Source organism: Gekko japonicus, unplaced genomic scaffold (genome assembly GCF_001447785.1).
Source record: "Gekko japonicus isolate JY-2015 unplaced genomic scaffold, Gekko_japonicus_V1.1 scaffold1379, whole genome shotgun sequence".
Taxonomy (NCBI): Eukaryota; Metazoa; Chordata; class Lepidosauria; order Squamata; family Gekkonidae; genus Gekko; species Gekko japonicus.
In genome coordinates this window covers 76,158-96,448 of record NW_015163644.1, presented here as the reverse complement: position 1 = coordinate 96,448, position 20,291 = coordinate 76,158, and the positions used below count along the sequence as shown (strand labels likewise).

At 42.5% G+C, this 20,291-nt stretch overlaps 1 protein-coding gene across 1 annotated transcript in view; it reads right to left on the bottom strand.

The window, feature by feature from the left end:
• DOK6 (docking protein 6) overlaps positions 1–20,291 on the bottom strand; it is a 133,423-nt gene that overhangs the window by 60,568 nt on the left and 52,564 nt on the right. Inside the window, exon 5 of the mRNA XM_015407626.1 lies at positions 3,194–3,311. Coding sequence (XP_015263112.1) covers positions 3,194–3,311 — 118 coding nt within the window. The remainder of the gene's footprint in view (positions 1–3,193; positions 3,312–20,291) is intronic.

The following is a 20,291-nucleotide window of genomic DNA, read 5'->3' as shown; positions in this document are numbered from 1 at the left end:
GTTCAGAACAAGCCATTCTGATTGTAGGAAGAGGCAGGTTGACAGAGTTAGCTATTAAAATACCACTGGGGGAAACTTGCATGTCACACTTAGGTGGGCTACACATTAACATTTTCCTATAAAAAGGGGGGGGGGGAAGAGATTGCATTATATGACTAATGTAATGGCCAATAGAATATATATTATTGGCACATGCAAGTGGCATGTTAGTCTGTTAGTGTTTCTGTGTTATCATAATATATTTATTTGCTCCTTAATGGGCAACCCCCCCAGCCCTTGTGTCTTTAAATTGACCAACATGGCCAGAATCCAAGTCTAGGACTGAGGGCAGGGCTGGCTCAGTTCCAAGCACAGGACTGTGGCACAGGACTGTGGCATGGGGGGACGGACATGGTCCCTCTCCACTTGTGCCACCCTGGTTGTAAGAGGTCATGCAGCACTCTCTGCAGCTCAGTGGACCGTGGCAGGAGCACACACCTATTGACCTCTTATAGACTCTGTAGCCTGCCTTGGACTCAGCCTGGGAAGGAGCAATGTAAAATTCACATCTCCTCCCAGGTGGTACCTCCTGCTGATTTAGCACCTACACAGCTTGGTACATTTGGTCCGAGGGTAGCTCTTTTCCTCCCAGTGAAGTGCTGCTGCTGACTTCAAAAAAACTGAAACCATTTCTCATGCTTCAATGTTCACATATTGTGCTTACTTAAGGGGACTCTTTCTAAAATGTTTCAGTGAATTACAATATCAGTTGAATTTGGGGCAAAACCCCCACATATTTCAATATATGTACTATTTTTATATTTTGAAATATTTTCAGGCACTGCCCACCTGCTGAGGTTAATTAAAAAAAGATTTTTAAAAGAGAAACAAAATTCTATTTATTTCTTTTTACCTTTTCTTCACACTGTTTCAGCTTAATCAAAACCTGTTAAATGCTCCTTCAGGCAATACAGATCATTTGTCCTGTCTTTTCTAAACCTGTCCCTGGTTTACAAACTAACTGCATAAGCCTATCTTCACTACACAAATTCTCTCTCTCTCTCTTTCACACACACACACACACACACACACACTCACTCTCACACACACACACACACACAGAGAGAGACAGATGAATATGAGTTAAATGGAAAATGGGCATAAACAATGGACTACCTATGTGTCCGCGAGAAGTAAGGTTGCCAAGTCCATCTTCCACCCCCAGCAGGGGACTTTGGGGACGTTCCTGGAGGGGGCGGGGCATCCCCGACAAGATGATGTCACGTTGGGGACGTCCGCCGCTCCCCCACCCGCCCGCACGCTGGAGCTCCAGAAACGCCAGTTTCCTGCACTTAAAGGAGCTGGTGTTTCCCTTTTAAGTGCACGGAGCCGGCGTTTCCCCTTTAAGAGCAAAGAGCTGGCTTCCCCTTTTAAGTGCAGGAGCTGGCATTTCGCTGCAAGCCTGATCTCAAGTGGAGGCTTGGGAGGAAATGCAGGCTCTTAAAGGCAGCCACCCCTCTCTCTCTCAAGAGAGAAGGAAGAGGGGTGGCTGTGGGTGTTGGGGGTGGGGCTTCCCACAACGGCCATCTGGCCGGCGGCGGGTAGAACCCCCCCAAAACGGGGGACCCCTGGCAAACCGGGGGGTTTAGCAACCCTAACGAGAAGGCATAGAGAAAGTCACAAATGGACAGGTTAAATATTGTCTAGTCAGTGAACATAGTATTCAAATGATGAGAATTAATATGAGAGCATTCATATATCACCCAGCTACTATGCACTGTTAAGAAGAAACTGCTTCTTTTAAAAACCATCCAAAAGTCATAATTTTGATTTATATAAAGGGTGGCAGAAGCTATATCTGCCCTACCATCAAATTAAATAGGAATATCAGAGACACAGAAACTTATTATTATTAAATAAATTACTCCTAATATTCAGTACCTGGATGTGCGCACTAATGTAAGTTGGCCAATGGATATAGAATACTTTTCATTTGAAGAGCTGGTGCTTTTAATTAGAAAATAAATCTAGCAAGCAGTAGAACCAACCAGTCTGGCCAAATACTGAAGCAATATGCCCAAGCAGCATACTTCTAAATCCATAAATCCATCTATTCCTTAACATCTTAAGGACACTTGACACATTGCAAAGTTCCTGCGCACAACTGATCACATATTAGCATGCATAAACACAGTATTAGACATAATGGGTATCAGACATGGGTATTAGACATAATAATACTATGAGTGCTACATGTAGATCTCTATTCAAATCCCATGTAAAAAAATTAACATGGAAAATCACCAGCTGCTGTGATACAACAACATTTTCCCATATCCTGTTAGAATCAAGCATCAAAGAAGCTGATATAGTACTTGTGGGGAGAACTACATGTTACAAGAAACAAGAAGCTTCCACCAAAAAATGGCATCCACATGGTCAGTGTTTGCTGTCTTTAAGATGTGCCAAAGCTGAGTAGGGTTGCCAGCCCCCCCCCCCGGTCCAGGCAGGGGTTTCCCTGCGTTTTCAGGCTCCTCCCCAGCACCGGCCAGCTGGCCAGCAGGGGGAAACCCCACCAACAGATGCCCCCAAACACGACACAATGAAATCACCTGGAAGTGACATCATCACGCCGCCATTGCACGGTGACGCTCTAGGTTTTAGGCAAAACACTATGGTAAATTTGGGCTCAAACCCATAGAGTTTTTGCCCAAAACCTAGAGTGTCGCTGTGTGACATGATGATGTCACTTCCAGGTGAAGTCATCGAGCACACATGAAGCTCCCAGAGAGGAGAAGATCCCCCTGCCGGCAGCAAGGTTAGACCTTGCAAGCCTATCTGAGAGGGACTATAGCAGTTTTTAAACAATCAAGATTTCCCTCAGAATACAGTTTTCTGTATGGGAAATTTTGTAATTCATTAGATAACAAGAAGGCACATATTATACACAAAATCATTTTCAAATCTGAACTATCAAATTTACTTTTCAACCTATGAACATTTCTGGTAATGATATTTTCTACTCATCTATGAAGTTAAGAAAGAAAGCAGGGAGAGAAAAGGCATCTCTCATGACTCCTACTGAGTTTGACAACAAGCCTGAGAAACTGAAACAGGGAGAAAACTGCCACTGTATATGAAAGTAATTTGCATGAGTTTTCCTCAATGTGAGGGAAACCAGCAGACAAGCCATTTGACTTCTCAAGCAGCTTACCTTGTAAACTGTAGATTTCTCCCATGCTGTTCTGTCGAGTGATGTGATGCCAGTATGCGCTGCGAGGAAGAGAGATTGATTTTGGTAACGTCATTGGTTCAGTCAAACTGGTCTGAAGCTGAGGAGAAGAAGAAGAAGAGTTAAATCCTGTTCTCCAACCATTTGCCCACATGTTTCAAGACATGCTCATTATTATGAGCAGCACCATAATTAACAAACTGTAACGGGGCACAATATTACTGAAATAATCTGCAGAGGAGAAAATATTCTGAAACGTTCAAATGTTTATTTTACATATTACTCATCTTCTTTAACCTATTGCTATTACGTATTAAGAAGAACCCTCACAGATAAGCAAATTGTATTAATCAGTCTTTTGTGTTTCCATTGCATGCTTTTGGAATTGTAAACACCTTCAGCTAGGAGATGTTACTCCCCCCCCATTTTACTGACTTCACTGCTGCTTTGATTGGTGATGTATTTCTGAACTATTCTCAGAAAATGTAACAGTTTAGGACTTCTCATCCTTATCTGCTGTATATATAACTCACTGTCATAAGAGATGTTTGCACATGAAAACTGCTATTATTACTCACTGGGGGTTAGGGGACAGCTAATTTCAAAATTTCCTATCGTATGCCATTTTTTGGCAGTGGCTCAGTTGGGTATTGTTTTCACTGTGGCTATTTTCTGAATCAAAGAAGAAAATGCGCTTGGGTCACAACTGTCAGCATCTCTTCTTTTGTGTATTTACTAAAAGGCTGAGAAGCATCCCTTATAATGCATCTAAGAGAATACAAATTGTTTGTATTCTTCTTCCTCTTTCCTTATCCTTTGCTTTCCATGTATTTCCACTGTTGTTGTTTTTATAATTTCTCCCCTTTCTTACTCTGCTCTTAACACTGCAATTTCATTTTATGCATGCCTCTTCCCTGGTAAGAGCAGAAAATGCAGTCAAAACCACTTCTAGCATAGCAGCTGCAGTAGCAAATTATGACAGATCATCAAGGGTAAGATCAGCATCACAGAAGAAGAACAGAGATTGACCTGTCTCCCCTTCTGCTGCCCTCAACAAAAAAGATCTACTAGTGCTTCAGTGGGCTGCTTGTGCATTTCACCAGTCCTGTGTTTGGAGAACACCAGTCATATGTGGGGGGCAGTAGAAAAATATATCCATGTCCCCCCCTTCACCCTATTCAGCTGTTCAGCCATATGCAATGCAGTAGGGGACTATGTGCTCCATCCATAGCACTGGATCTAGAGAGATGTGTGTGTGTGTGTGTGTGAGAGAGAGAGATGAGAAGAACCTTTGAAATGTCAGTTTGCCACTATGTAGAACAACTCTCAGGGAACATACACAGGATGTATTTCCCTGAGCTCAGTTTAATGGCAGTAACTTTAAGGCTGCATGGCAAAAACTGTCTGGGGGTGTGACTGACAGCTAAATGCAGATGTCTTATACCACTTTGAGAACCTTGATTGACAGAAGGTTCAAAAAGAATTCTACTGTTGACCTGAGGGAGTGGCAGTTGAGAGTGACAGTTAGGAAGGAAGGGAGGTGGAAGGGAGGAGGAGGAGACTGAAGGATCAAAGAGGATCCTGAAGGAGGAAAGGGAAACTGATAGTTCTTCCCTGAGGGAAATAGCTCCTAGTACAGAGGGGTGATCCCTATCAAGTGTTAGAGAATGAAATTTGGAACCCATGTGTATGTCTGTGCCTCTACAGGCTGTAGACATTTTGTGTGAAATAAACCTATGCTTGTTTATCTAAGGAGTGACAGCCAAATGATCTCTCTCAACAGTTACAAACACCTGTTGTTAGAACAAAACAGCTACATTCTTGTGACAAACTACATATTGTATATAATTATACAAAGTTTCCCTCATTTCTGTTGCCTTTTCACCTGTCCACTTTAAGCCTAAAACCTCCCTGGCAGTCTGACTTGACCACTTCACTGTAAAAGTGAAATAAAACAACTTATGTGTTGTGAATTCATTATCAACTTCTTGTGTGCTGTATTCAGACACATACCAACTAAGGGTTTTTCTGTTCCTCAGCTTCCTAGACTGGGTCAGAATACATCTATATACATTTTAACATCTGGGGGGACAGACAGTGAAACAAAGAAGAAGGAAGAGGAGCCACTTGGTTAAGTGAAAAAGGAAGTAAGGAAAAAGGAAGTAAGGAATATGGGACTTCCAAGTATTTGGGGGGGGAAATCCTTTGTTACAGTAGTAAGAACACTGAACTAGGTGTGACAACACTTCCAGAGTATTTCATATGCAATAAGAGATTGTGAATTTTCAATATAAGTTTGCCATGGGTTATCCCTTAGAAACAATACAATGAGACAGACTGAAAATGCTCTGAATATCAATGATGTAAAATCCAAGATATCTGTAAAAGTAGCAAAATGACACCACCTGTATCAAGTTATAAGAAGCTAGATGACTTATTATAAGACATAAGAAAGTGTATCACAGAACAGAATAAAATGAAGGTGAATCAAGAAAACAAGACAAGATGGTCGTGTCTGCTTTCTACTGAGTGAGTAGAAATGGCACATGAGTTGGTGGGAGGTAGCACAGTAGTAGTAAATGTGACTCCTTTCTTCCTCCCTCCTGGCAGTTCCCTCCTCTGGCATGATCTGGCATGTAGTGAGTGAGTGTAGCTGAGCTCAGCATCTTCGTTTCCCTCCTGCCAAGACTCTTGCTCCTGTACACGGTAAATACCTAACTCAGCTCTATCTGTGCCTTCCCCTTTCCCTCTTTCCCCTTTTCTTCCACCTGGCCTGGCCCTGTGTGCGGGTGAAAGGTTCCTGCCTTGGGGCCTCGGGAGTCCTTTCCTGTATCTTTTGAAGCAGCCAGGGCAGGCTTTGTGGGTCCACATGAGGCAGAGCACTGTTCTTTGTCTCGCCCGGGAGCTGTTTCACCGGTGGTGAGGCAGCCTGGGGCGAACTCCCTTGTGGTGATGGCTTTCCCTCTAGCTAGCAGGGGCACACAGGCCACTCTGCTAGCTGGGAATGTCACCCTGCCAGCTGACGGGGGCTTGCCAGCTGTTCTGCCGGCTGAGGCCATTGCTCTTCCGGCTGTAGAAGCGGCCCCCATTGCTCGGGAAGGTCCTGGGCTGGAGAGTAAAATAGTCTGTAAATCTGCTAGAACCATTAAAATATATTTCAGGTGAACCTATCCAGGGCAAAGCCTAAAACTGCTACTGATCTTCCAAGAAAAGCTCTTTTCCTAACCAGACTTAGCTTGATTTGGGAATTAAGGCTAAACAGAATTGAGAATCAGCCACTCTGAGAGCCAGTGTTCTGTGCAAAGTTCATGGTTTTGCAAGCAGCAATCTCATTAGGAGGTAATGGTACAGAAAAAACAGCATTAATCCTCATGTGGCCCTCTACTGTGGCTATTGTACAATGATTAAAGGACAATGGGGACACATTGAAAAGGGACATACAGAATGGCACTGTGTCGATTATGAGGGTGTTTCTTTTTCCTGGGTCTTCAGAAATTTTAAGACTGCAGAGATCATATAGAATTATTGCCCACTCTTGCATATATTTAATTTCTTTTACAGTAGAGGCAATAGCATAATATGTATTTTCATACAAAGTTGCGTTACATACACAAAGAATGCCTATAAACAAGAACCCTGCTTCACATACTTCTGTATGGTCACTTTGGAGGCATTAGTGATAGATACCACATGTATTGAGAATATCTTGCAATTTCAGTATTATAAGCAGTGAGGGGTATTTGTGGACTTTATGTCCAATTTTCAGCATGCTTTTATTTGGCATGGAATATGGATTTGTTTCCCATTCACCTTAGTAGTTATTGCTTTGGCTTTTGGTTCTCCCTGGTTCATAACTATATGTGCATGGCAATTAAGAAGGAAACTGTAGTCAACAAGTCAGGAACCGACTGCTCTTAAATTTTGCTTTACTTTCCCCTTCCTCGGTGTTAGCCAAGAGAAAATTTAAAACATGCACATAACTGAATTTAGTTATCTGTGCTAGCCTGTAACTGTAGGGTACATTACACAATGTCATTGGCTGCACATAATACTGATCACAAAAGACTATCTGTTAAATATCATTTCTTTTTGCTGACAATTTCAGCAAAAAAAAAAAGAACAATAAAGGAAAACAATATGATGGAGACCGCTTTGGAATAAATGACAGTACTGTTCTGAGCCATACACATTCATTTTTCAGAACATTTAGCTGCTGCTCTGATGAAACAGTCTACCTTTCTAATAATTCCACCTTCCTGAAAGCACAAGTTAAATAAAAACCCTGAAAACTACAAAAACTTGACTCAGACAGAATTAAAATTTCAGCAACACCTTGATACTGAAGCTTAGATACTACACTTGTATGAGGTATGAGGGCATGCAGCATACATAAGCAGATGGTTAAGTCCTTAAAAAAGGCTGGACTACTTATTACTTTGAAATTAAATGGTATATTGTTAACATGAACAAGTAGGGAAACATCCAAAGCGTAAGATAGATCATTACTGTACCTTGCTACTCTGAATGTGTAGTGTGTAGATTTGTAGTTTATAGTGAAAAGCAATAAAAAATTATATATATATATTATTTGCTGATCCTAGAATTGTATGGGGCAAAAGCTGATAATATATATAAAAAAACCTGAACTGAACTGAAGCCAGGATCTAAACTCTAATATATGAATTTGTTATATTTATCAAAGTTAAAAATGCCTTTAAAATTTTTTAACTTCATCTAAACGGAGTATATTTTACTTAGTGCAGCAGAAAGTAACTGAAATGTGGGTGCAGACTCTACACATATTTGAAAAGTCTGTATGCAAATGAATGGAAATGAGGCCAGAGGTAAATTTAGTTCCCCTGAATGACTGATTAGCACAATTACTGCTTTTTTCTATTCAAGAGGGCTCTGTGTGCAGCCTTAGTGACTGTGTTCACAACTGGGTGCAGCTTTATACATCTTTGTAAAATTCCCATTTCTTAATGTTTTTTTCTTTTCTTACATTCAGATCTATAGCTTTGTAATATGAAAAACTGAACGTAATACACCTTTTCTGCAGCTGAAAAATGTGTTCCAACTATCTAACAATGTAGTTTCATAGACACCAGCTTGTATTTCTGTCCTGAAACATGTTTTCATATAACCGGTTCACTTATGAGTTTTTATTAGCACTCTTATTGAGAAGCCCATAAAGGACAGGAGTGCAGCTTGCAAATGTCCTTCAGGTTTCACTTCAAATAAGGGGAAAGTACCTCAACCTCCGGTGCGGTTTTTGAAGTTTTAAGAGCTTCATTTTCTCTTGGAAAAGGCTACTTGAACTTAGACATTATCCAAATGTTATGTGAGATCATAAGACCTTTCCCCCCCTCTAAGAAAGAAAAATGAAGTCTACCAAGATCCTTAAAAAGAAGCAGAAGATTTTAGATTTTAGCGAACAATTAATTTTAGCTTATGATGAGGGCATGCAGCTTTATTCTTTTAAAGAGGGAACCCATCCCAAAATACTGTAATATTGATGTTTTATTGTCTGCTTCTATACTTGAAATATGTATTACATCTGATAATACATCTGATTTTACTTGTTGTTTGTAATTACCCATATTATTTGATAAATTCAATGAACCTATATTTTCCCTACCCCCGCTTCCCTTTTGTATCCCACTTTTTTTTGAGAAAATTAATTTAAAAAATAAACAGAAGATTTTTTATCTCAGGCTAGAAGGCATTAGCACAAAATCTGAGCAGCACCTGTCCTGCTACATCCACTTTGAATGGTTATGCTTATTTATCCACTATATGTGCAATCTAAGCACAGAAGAATTTACAAAATAATGGACAGTGAAATGCCACATAAGGTACCATCTGAATTGCAACTACTTGCATGGATGCAGCTGTTGCATTCGGAATATGGCTGTAAAGCAGTGGCCATGATACTCTGTATCATGCCTTCTGCTATTGCCCTGGCATATGTTCAGTCTAATTTGTTACTCTTCTGCCTGAACTGAAATTAAGCCTCAGTTCACATAAAACATTTAAAATATTGACATAATTACTAAAGATTTACCAATTTGTGAAAGTGCTATTGATGACATGCTTGAGGTGAAATGATTTAGTTTCATTCACTGTGTTCGCCAGACAACTTCCTTGAGCTTACGATTAGACATGAGTCTTTTAAACTAAGACTGTCTGGCGTGTAACTTAGGGACTCCTAAAGGCTTGAAATTTTCGGAATAGTAACCTGCATGCCCTATTATAAACTATTTTAAGTCCTGTCAGCTTTAAAAGTGGTTTGTTATGTGGTACCAGGTACGGCTTTTCAAGTAAACACAAGAACCTTTTGTACGAAGAAGTAGAAGGAGATTGGATTCATACCCTGCCTTTCACTCAGGGTCTCAGAGCAGCTTACAAACGCCTTTCCCTTCCTCTCCCCACAACAGACGCCCTGTGAGGTAGGTGGGGCTGAGAGAGCTCTTTCCAGAACTGTCCTTGAGAGACCAGCTCTAACAGAACTATGGCTTGCTCAAGGTCATCCAGAAGCTGCAAGTGGAGGAGTGGGGAATCAAACCCGGTTCTCCCAGATTAGAGTCCGCACACTTAACCACCACACCATGGTCCTCTGGATCCTGTACCTTTGTTTGAATTCACTTGAGCTTCCAGCTATTTATTACTCTTCCAATAGATGCAGTTATGGACACTCAGCCTGGGATTAGATATTATAGAGCACTCTCAGCAGCTACCGAAAGTAGTAACCCTTCATGCCTATTTTCCCAATGTTCCCCACAATGTCTATTATTAGAAAATATATTATATAAAATCATCACATTGTAGTGCTCCCCCTGCCTCTTGCTCAATTTCCGCATTTGTGGGGGATTGGTTATAAAATGCCATCATATATTTTATAATAGTCGATATTATTTTGTGGGGGATGAGGACCTCCCTCTGTCCCCCTTCAGCCACTGACATCCACAGGGGGAGAGTCCACATGCCCTCAGATCTTATCCCTTCCACTCTGTGCCCACCAATCTTCTTCTTGCAGAGCTAGGTCACTTTCTCCTCCCAGGTCTGCATGTGGGGCCTCCTTATATGGGCCCCCTGAAACCCTGCTGTACAGGATTAAACCCACTCAGCCCAGTCTCTTGCTCTTGCTCCTGGGATCCTGACTTTTGAAACAAAGAGTTCTTTGTGAACTGATTGCCGGTTGCCAATCTTTTGTTATTGTGGATCTGTATCTCTGACCAGTCCTGGATTATCTAACTGCACAAGATGGGATTTCTCTTCAAAATCCCTTGGTCCCAACCTGTACTGTTATGCAATGGACACTCTTGGACTATCTGATGCTACACTTAACTCGGTAACTATGATTATTATTAATGTGCAGTAAGGGCAAATAGCCATAGGTTATTATTTTTGTATCCTCCATTAGTCTCTTGTTATGCTTTGCACTGAATAAAGATAATTCATATTTGTAATTGTCTCTGATGCGGTAATTGAACTCCAGGGCTAAATCTTGTGTCTAAGTGCTGACCACAGAGAGCTACCACTGTGAGAGTAATTGTGTGCACCTCTGAGTTAGAGTTGCTGATGTGTTAATCCCAGATGCCAGCTAAGAGATTGAATCTCTGTTCTTAGGCTGGGTGGGGACCACTTGGAAGAGATTCTGGTGGCAAACTGTTGTGAATCCTAGAGAGAGTACAGACTGTCTCGTGGATTTTGTTTCATGTGCTGAAATATAGGGTTCCCTCTCACCCCTGGACTGGGCTGAGTGGGTTTAATCCTGTACACCTGCCTCCCACACAATCCCACCCCTAACCTTTCAAGGCCAATCTTTGGGCTGACTGGCAGGATGGGCTGTCTGCTGGGTGGACCTGTTCCTGGTTTGCCCCTCCCCTCATCCAGCCATGGAGGGGCTGATCCTTCATCTGGCTGTAGCCTCTCACAGAATGTCCTAGCTACCACAGCTTGGCCCTGCTCTGTCTAGGCCTATCCAGGCATCACTAGTGCTGCTGATACGCAGTGGGTGAGGTGGGGAAGAGGCTGCTCTTGGTGCTGCTGCTGCTCATCTCTTGCAGCCTGACTGTGGCATTGGTAAGTCTGGGGAATGCTGTGCTACCAGATGAGGAGAAGAGAACTGGGACTGCTGCTTTCAGTGGCAGCCATTCATGTCCAGAGCATTTTATTCCAGCCTCAACTGTTTCTAGGTTTTCATGTTCTAAGCTAAAGTGGAAAGCAAATCATTCCTGTTGTTAAAAGCTCTTTTTTTTTTTTTTGTAATATAAAGACTGTTTACCACATTCACCACTGAATGAACTGCACTGATCTCACCACACTATTGCACCATAGTACAGAACAATGTAAATGTAAAAAACACACTTAACATAAGAGACAGAGAGCTTAGAATCTCAAATGCTTGAGCTGCTTAACGTGTTTTGTAGGAGATATAAGACAGCATGTAGAGTGTATAACCTTGTGGAGTATGAGTAATGTGAAAAGATATAGTTCATTTGTGATAGCATTCATTGCAGAGGCATTACAGATTTAGATCTTTATACATTATACATGGAAGAACATGGGTATGAGGTCTTCTTATATAAAGCATCCTCCATGCAATTCACATGAAGAAGGAATGTACCTGAACCAGTGTCTTTTTAAAAATTAGCTGAAAAATCTGTCTCAGATACACTGCATATAAAACAAGAATGTTGCTAGTGTTTAAGTTTAGCAGCCATCTGATTAAAGAATTTATGAAAAGTTAACAAAAACTGCTCACTTTTGATTGATTCCCAGTCCCCTGTACCTAATGACAGGTAGTTAAATTTATTGTAACCTTTTGCTGATACTGCTGTTATATCTGCATTTTACAATATTTATATACAGCCTCCTGCTTTTCTAGCTCACATTTATGTGATGCAAATGGACACATTCATATTGCTTTAAAATACAGACTGATAAAAGTAATTGTAGCAATCAAATAAATCTTACTGTGACCTTCAAGACATGGTTTGCAAATTATATGATGCTGCTTCAGACCAACAGTCTATCTATTTTAGCACTGAATACTCTGACTTAGAGTATTTCTCCTGGATTTCAGGCAGAAGGCAATCTTTCCCACTTCTTGCTATACACTCTCGCTTCACACATTATGTGATACACAGGTTGGTACATGGTCCCCACTGTGTGTTCTGTAACAATTGCATGTGACTTTCATGCTCTCAATTCCTGTATGCACAGTGCCCAGTTTGGATCATCACAGCAGCATGATCTAAAATGATTCTGATGGGGTACTACTTGGCCTGCTGGGATTTCTGCAATGGGCCAAATAGCAACCCCCTGGGTCCACTGCAGGATGGGAAAACAGGGTCAGTGGGAGAGGCTGAAGCACATTCTGTATGTGTACCACAGTTATGAGTAGAATCAGTCCATCCCTCCTCCACTACTACTACTACTACTACTACTACTACTACTACTACTACTACTAGATTGGATTTATACCCCGCCCTTCACTACCCAAAGGTGTCTCAGAGTGGCTTAGAAACTCCTTTCCCTTCCCCTCCCCACAACCGGCACCCTGTGAGATAGGTGGGGCTGAGAGAGCTCTTGACAGAAACTGCTCTTTTTCAAGAACAGCTCTTATCAGAACTATGGCTTGCCCAAGGTCATCTAGCCAGGTCCAAGTGGAGGAGTGGGGGAATCAAACCCGGTTCTCCCAGATTAGAGTCCGCGCACTTAACCACTACACCAAAAAAATAAATAAATCAGGACACAGCCTCATAAACACATGCGTGCTTCATTTCCCTCTCAATAATGCAGCCTCAGGGGTCATTTCCTGCAGGAACGCACAGGAGCGGAGCTCTGGCAGTAAAGAGCCCAGGGGGCGGGCACATGCAACAAGCCCCACCCCCTGCTCCCAGCAGCCCTCAGTCAGAGCAAGAAGCAGCCAGGTAAGTTGCAGAGCTCCCCCCCCCCGGTCCCCCGGGCCAAAACAGTCCAGTGGCACCTTTAAGACCAAGTTTTATTCAGGTACAAGCTCTCCCTCCTCTGCGAGGACAGATCTGCACGTTCCCCACCCCCCAATACCTAGCAATCCAAAACAGTCCAGTGGAGCCTGAGCGGTGGGTGTTGCCTTGACATACTTCCGGTGATGTCAGGGGGTGTGGCATATGCAAGTAAGTTATGCTAATGAGCTCCTGCACCTCTTTTTTGATGAAATGATCCCTGGCAAGCCTAATTCAAACTTGATTATGCTCCACTGCAAAAATAACAGAAAATATTCATCCTGCAAACAAAGGACTTTAGGGGGGAGATTTGTGAAGAACAGAGGAAAGATGGGGGGAAGCATTCATTCCTGAGACAGGCTGTAGGAGTCATAGTTCTGCCTACAGTACACCATAAAGTAACATATGTACATTGGAATCTCACTGAGTTAGTTCCCCTCGGTGCTCCAATACCTGGTACCCAGATCTTTAAAAATGGATATGGCATATCATAACAGGTATGGATATAGTATGACTTACATTTCTGTCTAGCATATCTTAATTTTGCATTTCCTCCTGGTTCTCTCCTCCTCCATTTTATCCTCACAACAACCCTATGAAGTAGGTTAGGCCAGGAGAACACAACTGGCTGAACGTCACCCAGTGAATACCACGGCTGTATGAGGATTTGAACAGATTTATCCATAGTCCTGGTCTGACACTTAAACAGGGAGGGACCACAGCATGCCTGGTGTGCAAAAAAAGGTCCAAGTTCAATCACTGGCATCTCCGGTTGAAAGGATCACATAGATGACGTGAGACCTCAACCTCCTATGCAGCTGCTGCCCGACAACAATGACTCTGATGGATCAATGGTCTGATTCAGGCCCTTTTCACATTACCATTCTAAACCAGATGTTATTCATTGTTGGCCCAATTTTGAGTAACACGATGCAGGGATGGGGGTTTCATTCCTTCCATTAATGAGCCATCTCTGAAGTGCTAGGGTCATTTCAAACAGTGCCACTTCCCCCCTCTGCCCTTTTTTGCTGTGCAATCTTCCTCAGACTTTTTGCCTAAATGTTCCAATGTGAGCGCTATAGCTCTCATATTAGAATGTTAAAAAAAGTCCAAGGGAAGATCACACAGCAAAAAAGATGGGGTTAAAAGCAGTATTGTAGGAAGTGCTATGGGCATTTTAAACAGCATACCACAGTGATTCAGAAGTGCAACAAAGGGGGTGAAAATGGAAAAAAGCAGTTTCCCTTAAAAGTGGCTCAGCCACACTTCACTAACCCAACGGAAGTGGGTTTGTATGAATAGGTAAATACATTCTGCTAGCAGCCGGTTACTAAAATGGGTCTGTCTGAAATGACAGAAAAAATCCATTAGCAACCAGTTACTAAAACGGAATACAAAGGCAGTCTGAAAAGGGTCTCAGTGTAAGGTAGCTTCATATGTTCATACCATTGTAGCACACAAGCTCTTCCTAATGTCTTTTCACATTCTCTGCTTCTCCCCAACACTTTACTAGCCACAGATGCATGTCCGCAGATACTTTGTATGCTGTTAATTAAACAATCAAATGAACAATACTTTTTATAACAATATTGCTTCATTTTAATACAGGAACCTTTACAGCAATGCTGTTCTGATTCAGCCACCTCCTCTCCATCACCGTATGAAATTCCAGCTGTTACCATGGAGAGCTCCACTTCATGTGTATATATATATATATATATATATTTTCTCTTCTCACATTTTATGAAATATACATAGGCAAGAGCTGAGCATATATGGATAACATTACAGAAATTATCTAATAGCAGATTTTAGAGGGAAAACTGCAGGCTTATTTCCAAAGCTACTGTTACTACCGTTTCTGCTATTATGCCTCACAACAGGGAAACATCGGTTACAAGAAAGGAAGGAGGTGGAGGGGAAAAGGGAGGAAAAAGCTCTAAGAGCTCATGCTATCTTGTCAATGTGATTCAATCTGAATTACAATGTGCGCAACGGGGACTGCCCACTCAGCCACTCTCTCTCCTTTGGAAGCTTGCCTTTTAGCCACTTTTATGGAAATGGATTCTGACAGGGTGAATACTTGCTGGAACAAACATCTTTTATTACAGGCCAACCACGAGGTTAACTGAGGGGATACAAACATAAGTTATAGCACAGGATGTCAGTGCCAGTTAAATGTTCATTCCACCAATCACCTACTCTTCCCTTAAAGCAGGCACATTTCATTTGTCCATCTGTCTAATACCAGGGCTTTCAGTTGTGCCAGGGCTCATCTGCAGAACCAATCTGAAAGTCAGGGTCAGAAGAAGTAAATCTCTCCTTATATAATAAAGCTGATCTGGGGTGGCAAGATTCCATTCACTCCAAAGATCAGTTCGCTCCATGATCTGTCACTCAGAAGCTGTCCCTATGCACTGGCTGTGTTGCCTGAGTCTCACCTCCAATATTCTAAACAGTTTGCTGTTCCTCTCCCCCCAATAGCCAATCAGAACACAGAGGCTATTTGCATATGTGGCCTGATTGGCCTTTCCCTCTAACATTCTAAACAATTTGGTTCTGGCTGTTGGGAGTCACTGAATGTGTCCTGAGGTAAAATTCATATCCCAGTCTTCTGTTAAATGGTCACTGGAGTTGCCAAAATACATATTCCAATCTTCCCTTAAATGATCACTGGAGTTGCCAATCTCCCTGTGGGGCCTGGAGATCTTCCAGAAATCACCGTGTTCCCCTGCCACAGAACATCATTTCCCTTACAGAAAATTTCCCAGCTATTACAATGGCTACTTTGGGCAGTGGACTCCACCATACCCTGCCCTTCCCAGGCTCTACCCCTCAAACCTACAAGTCTGGCCCTCCCCTTAGTGTTGCCAGCCTCCAGGCAGCACATGGAGATCTCCAAGATCAGTTCTCTGGGAAAAAATGGCTGCTTTGGGCAATGGAGTCTGTGGCATTATACCCTGCTGAGGTCCCTCAACACACCAAACCCTGCCCTCCACAGGCTTTACCTCTCAAACCTATAGTGATACCGAGACTTGCAGGCGTAACTCAAGCAATTAGTGCCACAAAAATGGCAGGAACGCCTCCGGTTAGGGTGGCAAACCCTTTAGGTGGCCCCTGAAGATCGCCTGCTGTTGCAATTGATCTCCAGGAGATCAAGATCCAATTTCCCCTGGAGAGAACGGCTGCTTTGGCAGGTGGACTCTGTAACATTATACCCTGCTGAGGTCCCTCCCCACACCAAACTCTGCCCTGCCCAGGATCTACCCATCAAACCTAAGGGTCTGGCACTCCCCTTAGTACTGCCAGCCTCCAGGCAGCACCTGGAGATCTCCAAGATCAGTTCTCTCGGGGAAAAAATGGCTGCTTTGGGCAATGGACTCTGTAACATTATACCCTGCTGAGGTCCCTCCCCACACCAAACTCTGCCCTGCCCAGGATCTACCCATCAAACCTATGGGTCTGGCACTCCCCTTAGTACTGCCAGCCTCCAGGCAGCACCTGGAGATCTCCAAGATCAGTTCTCCGGGAAAAAAATGGCTGCTTTGGGCAATGGACGATGCAATTATACCCTGCTGAGATCCCTCCACACCCCAAACCCTGCTCCCCAGGCTCTACACCTCAAATCTACAGGTATTTCCCAACCCAGAGTTGGCAACCGAGTAACAGGCTATGGAACCACTTTCCAGACCCTTGGAACCCAGAAGACATGGCATAGGAGGAGGTGCTTTTCTACCTTCGCTGCCGCTGCATAACCCCAAGTCAACATAAGTCAGGGGTGGAGGGAACCATACCTGTTACCATGAGGCTGTCCTTCCATACTTCCCACTTGGGCAGCAAAATGACTTGAGACAGCCCTGCCTTGTAGCTAGGTAGAAGGAAATAAACATGGCTTGCCTCCCTCTATTTTCCCCTTTCCTCTGCCACCCCACCGGCCACAGCCGGGACACTCACCTGGAGCTTCCTTCTAGAGCTCGTTGAATTTCTATCCACAACAAGCCTTACTAATAAAGAACAGAACACATTTCAGTGCACACAGGGTGCCTTCCCCTTGATGCTTAATAAACAATCAACCCCAAAGTAACAAAAGGGCTCTGATGTGAGCTTCAGCACTACTCATTTCAAAATTTAAAAAATGCAAATAAAATTTGTTTAACCTTATCCTCTCTGTACAAGGTTTTTGTTTTTTTAAAAAATATCAAATGTACACTGAATGTTAGAATGTAGGACTTGTGTGTTCTATGTCCACATTTAGCATGGCCTAGAGACCCTGCTGAGTATTTCAAGCACCAAATAAAATAAATAACTCCGGAGATCTCATGAAGGGGGAATGATAAGCCTGAACAGCTCAGAAATAAGAGAATATGTTGCACTCCCCTGCCACATTTCTGTGGGAATGTACTGTGATTTTATACAACTGAGAACGGGATCACTTAATAAACATTAAGGCTTTTCATTGCTTCAGCTGATTGGAAGCCTGACCTCGGGAGAAAGAGATAGCCTAATATGTCAGAAAACATTTCCTGAATTTCAAATGTAGAATTTTTTGTGTTCTGCATCATTTGTGTTCAAATGTAACATAAAGCTTCCTGTCAAAGCTACGCTTTGCCACCATTTCACAGGCTATCAAGGGAGGAGGAAAACACATGTGCCATCTGTGCATCCATCATGAGTGTGCACAATTTGCTTCAGCTATGTGTATATTTAAAACATTCAAACTAATGGTGGTTCATAATAGATTTTTGAAGTGGCTTTGGCCTTTTTTACTTACACTCTGATGTGCTCAACATCATACAGTGGAAAACAATAGCGACATACTTTATGAACATATTAAAGCTCAGTTGAAAGAAGACACCAATAAATTTCCACAGGTAGTGTGCAGAAATATCTCTCTTTGAAATAGAACTCTCCTGGTGAAGAGATTTGAAATGGGTACTTGACCACAGTTTATTCCCCTTTCTATCACAGCCCCTTAGATCATTTGTTAACAGCTGAGAAAAGGAAAATGAAAAGAAATCAAATGTAATTTAAAGCATGACATTTTATAGCCATTGTGGGAATATCGACTTTCCCCTCAGCGGGCTTTTCTTTCAAAAATCCCCCTGTTCTTTTAGAATTAATGCATTCAGCTTAAAGTTAGTAAGAGAAGAAATGCCATTGTGAGGCAGCCATAAAGGCACCACACCTTCTTAATTTACCGCCAGGCTGCCAAATGTAAAAATGAAGTTAGCCTTACTAAAGGGCAAAGTGATGATACAAAATCTGAATAACTCATAAAGTTCCACCCTAACTTATTTTACTTCCTCAAAATGTGAATTATTTCATGAATAAGCCCCCCAAAGAGTCTTGTAGCACCTAAACAACCATGAGGGCATCATGGCTATATAGGATGTCGCCTTCAAACTGAAGAAGTTGGCCAGCTCTACTTTACTTAATCTCTTACTCCTTTTAGGTACCCTGTTGAACTCGAGATTTGTATTTTTAAAATCCAGAATCATTATAACTAATTCTGAATTGGGCCATAAGCATAGATCATAATATCTACACAATGAGCTCAGGGACAAACAGGGGGATTTCCCTAGATGCCTGGACAAAGCACTAGGTTTGCAGGAAAATATGAAATGTTTAAAGCCCCAACATTCATATAAGGAATGTCTGGTTCTTTAAGAAAAGTGTCCCATTGAAGTGTCATAAGACTACCTTGTGAGATCTTGGTTGCTGTGTTGAGGTTTGCTGGGCAACTTGCAATCAACACTGCCGAGAATTCTCAGTTGCTGTCAGCATGGAGGAAGGGGGAAGAGTAGGGTTGCCAGGTCTCATTCATGTACCAGCTGGGGATGGAAGAGAGCCTTCTGGAAGTGGGGCAGGGCTCCGTGATGCTCTGGTTTTAGTGAAATTGTTCTAAAACCATAGAGTTTTCCCCAAAACCAGAATGTCGTGTGTGATGTACCCAACGTGATGACAACACTTCTGAGTGATGTCATTGCATTGGGGTTGTTGCCCAGCAATATCGCTGTTTGGGGGCAGGCAGAAGCCCCCAAAACTGGGGGACTCCTCACCCAGATCTGGGGAATGGAAACCCTAGAGAAGAGAGACTAAAAAAGGAAAAATAGACACTAAAAAAGATGGGAAGATGGAAAGGTAAATCTGAAAGGGAAAGGAACAAAAAGGTAAAAAGGGAAAGCTTAAAATGGGGGGGGGAGGTGAACATGAGGGGAAAGTGGGCAAGGAAATGAGGGGGTCAGAAACTGTCAGAGGAAGAAACAAAAAAGGTAGGGAGGCCAGTAGAAGAGATGGAGAAAAGGAAAGGGGTAGGAGCTGCAGGCACTGCCAAGTGAGACAAAGAGGAAAACCAACTGGGGGAGAGGGAACAATGAAATGAGATCCCCCCCCATGTTTACCCCACTTGTTTTTTAATTATTTTGAGAACAGGTTTGCATTTTTAAAATGGAAACTGTCATGTCATAAACTGAAACCTCCCTGAGACAGGCAAAACTCCAGGAAGCAATGTGAACCCACTGGCTGTGCTCAGGCTTAATTCTTTGGCTTCATATTACCAGAAAAGTTTTCATATTCTGTCCCATTAGCAGGGCCGGCTCCAGGGTTTTTTTGCACACTAGGCAAGGCTACCTTCTGCCCCCCCCCCTGCACCAGAATTTTCAATTTTCAAACATGCATTTTAGGAAATGATGATGATGATGATGATGATGATGATGATGATGATGATGATGATAAACACGAGCAATGGCTTTGGGTATGATGTGATATGCCAGGCTTACTTTCTCCCCTCCCCCACAAACATCAAACCCCAACAGCACACTGACTCTCTAAACTTGACAGTTGCAATAGCATTTAAACATTTTAAAAATCACTACAAATGGTTGGGGGGGGAGAAGGGAGTGAGAGTCCAGTTGCACCTGGACAGGCAGATGTATTTTGGGTTGCCACTGGCCAAACTGGTATGACTTTAGAGAGTTGAGACAAGAAGCAAGGCTTGAGGAAGGGGATGTAGATCCATGGTCATAGAAAAGAAGGAGGCTAGGACCTGAGAAAGCAAAGCAGTCCAAATGAAGCACGACATAGAAAGT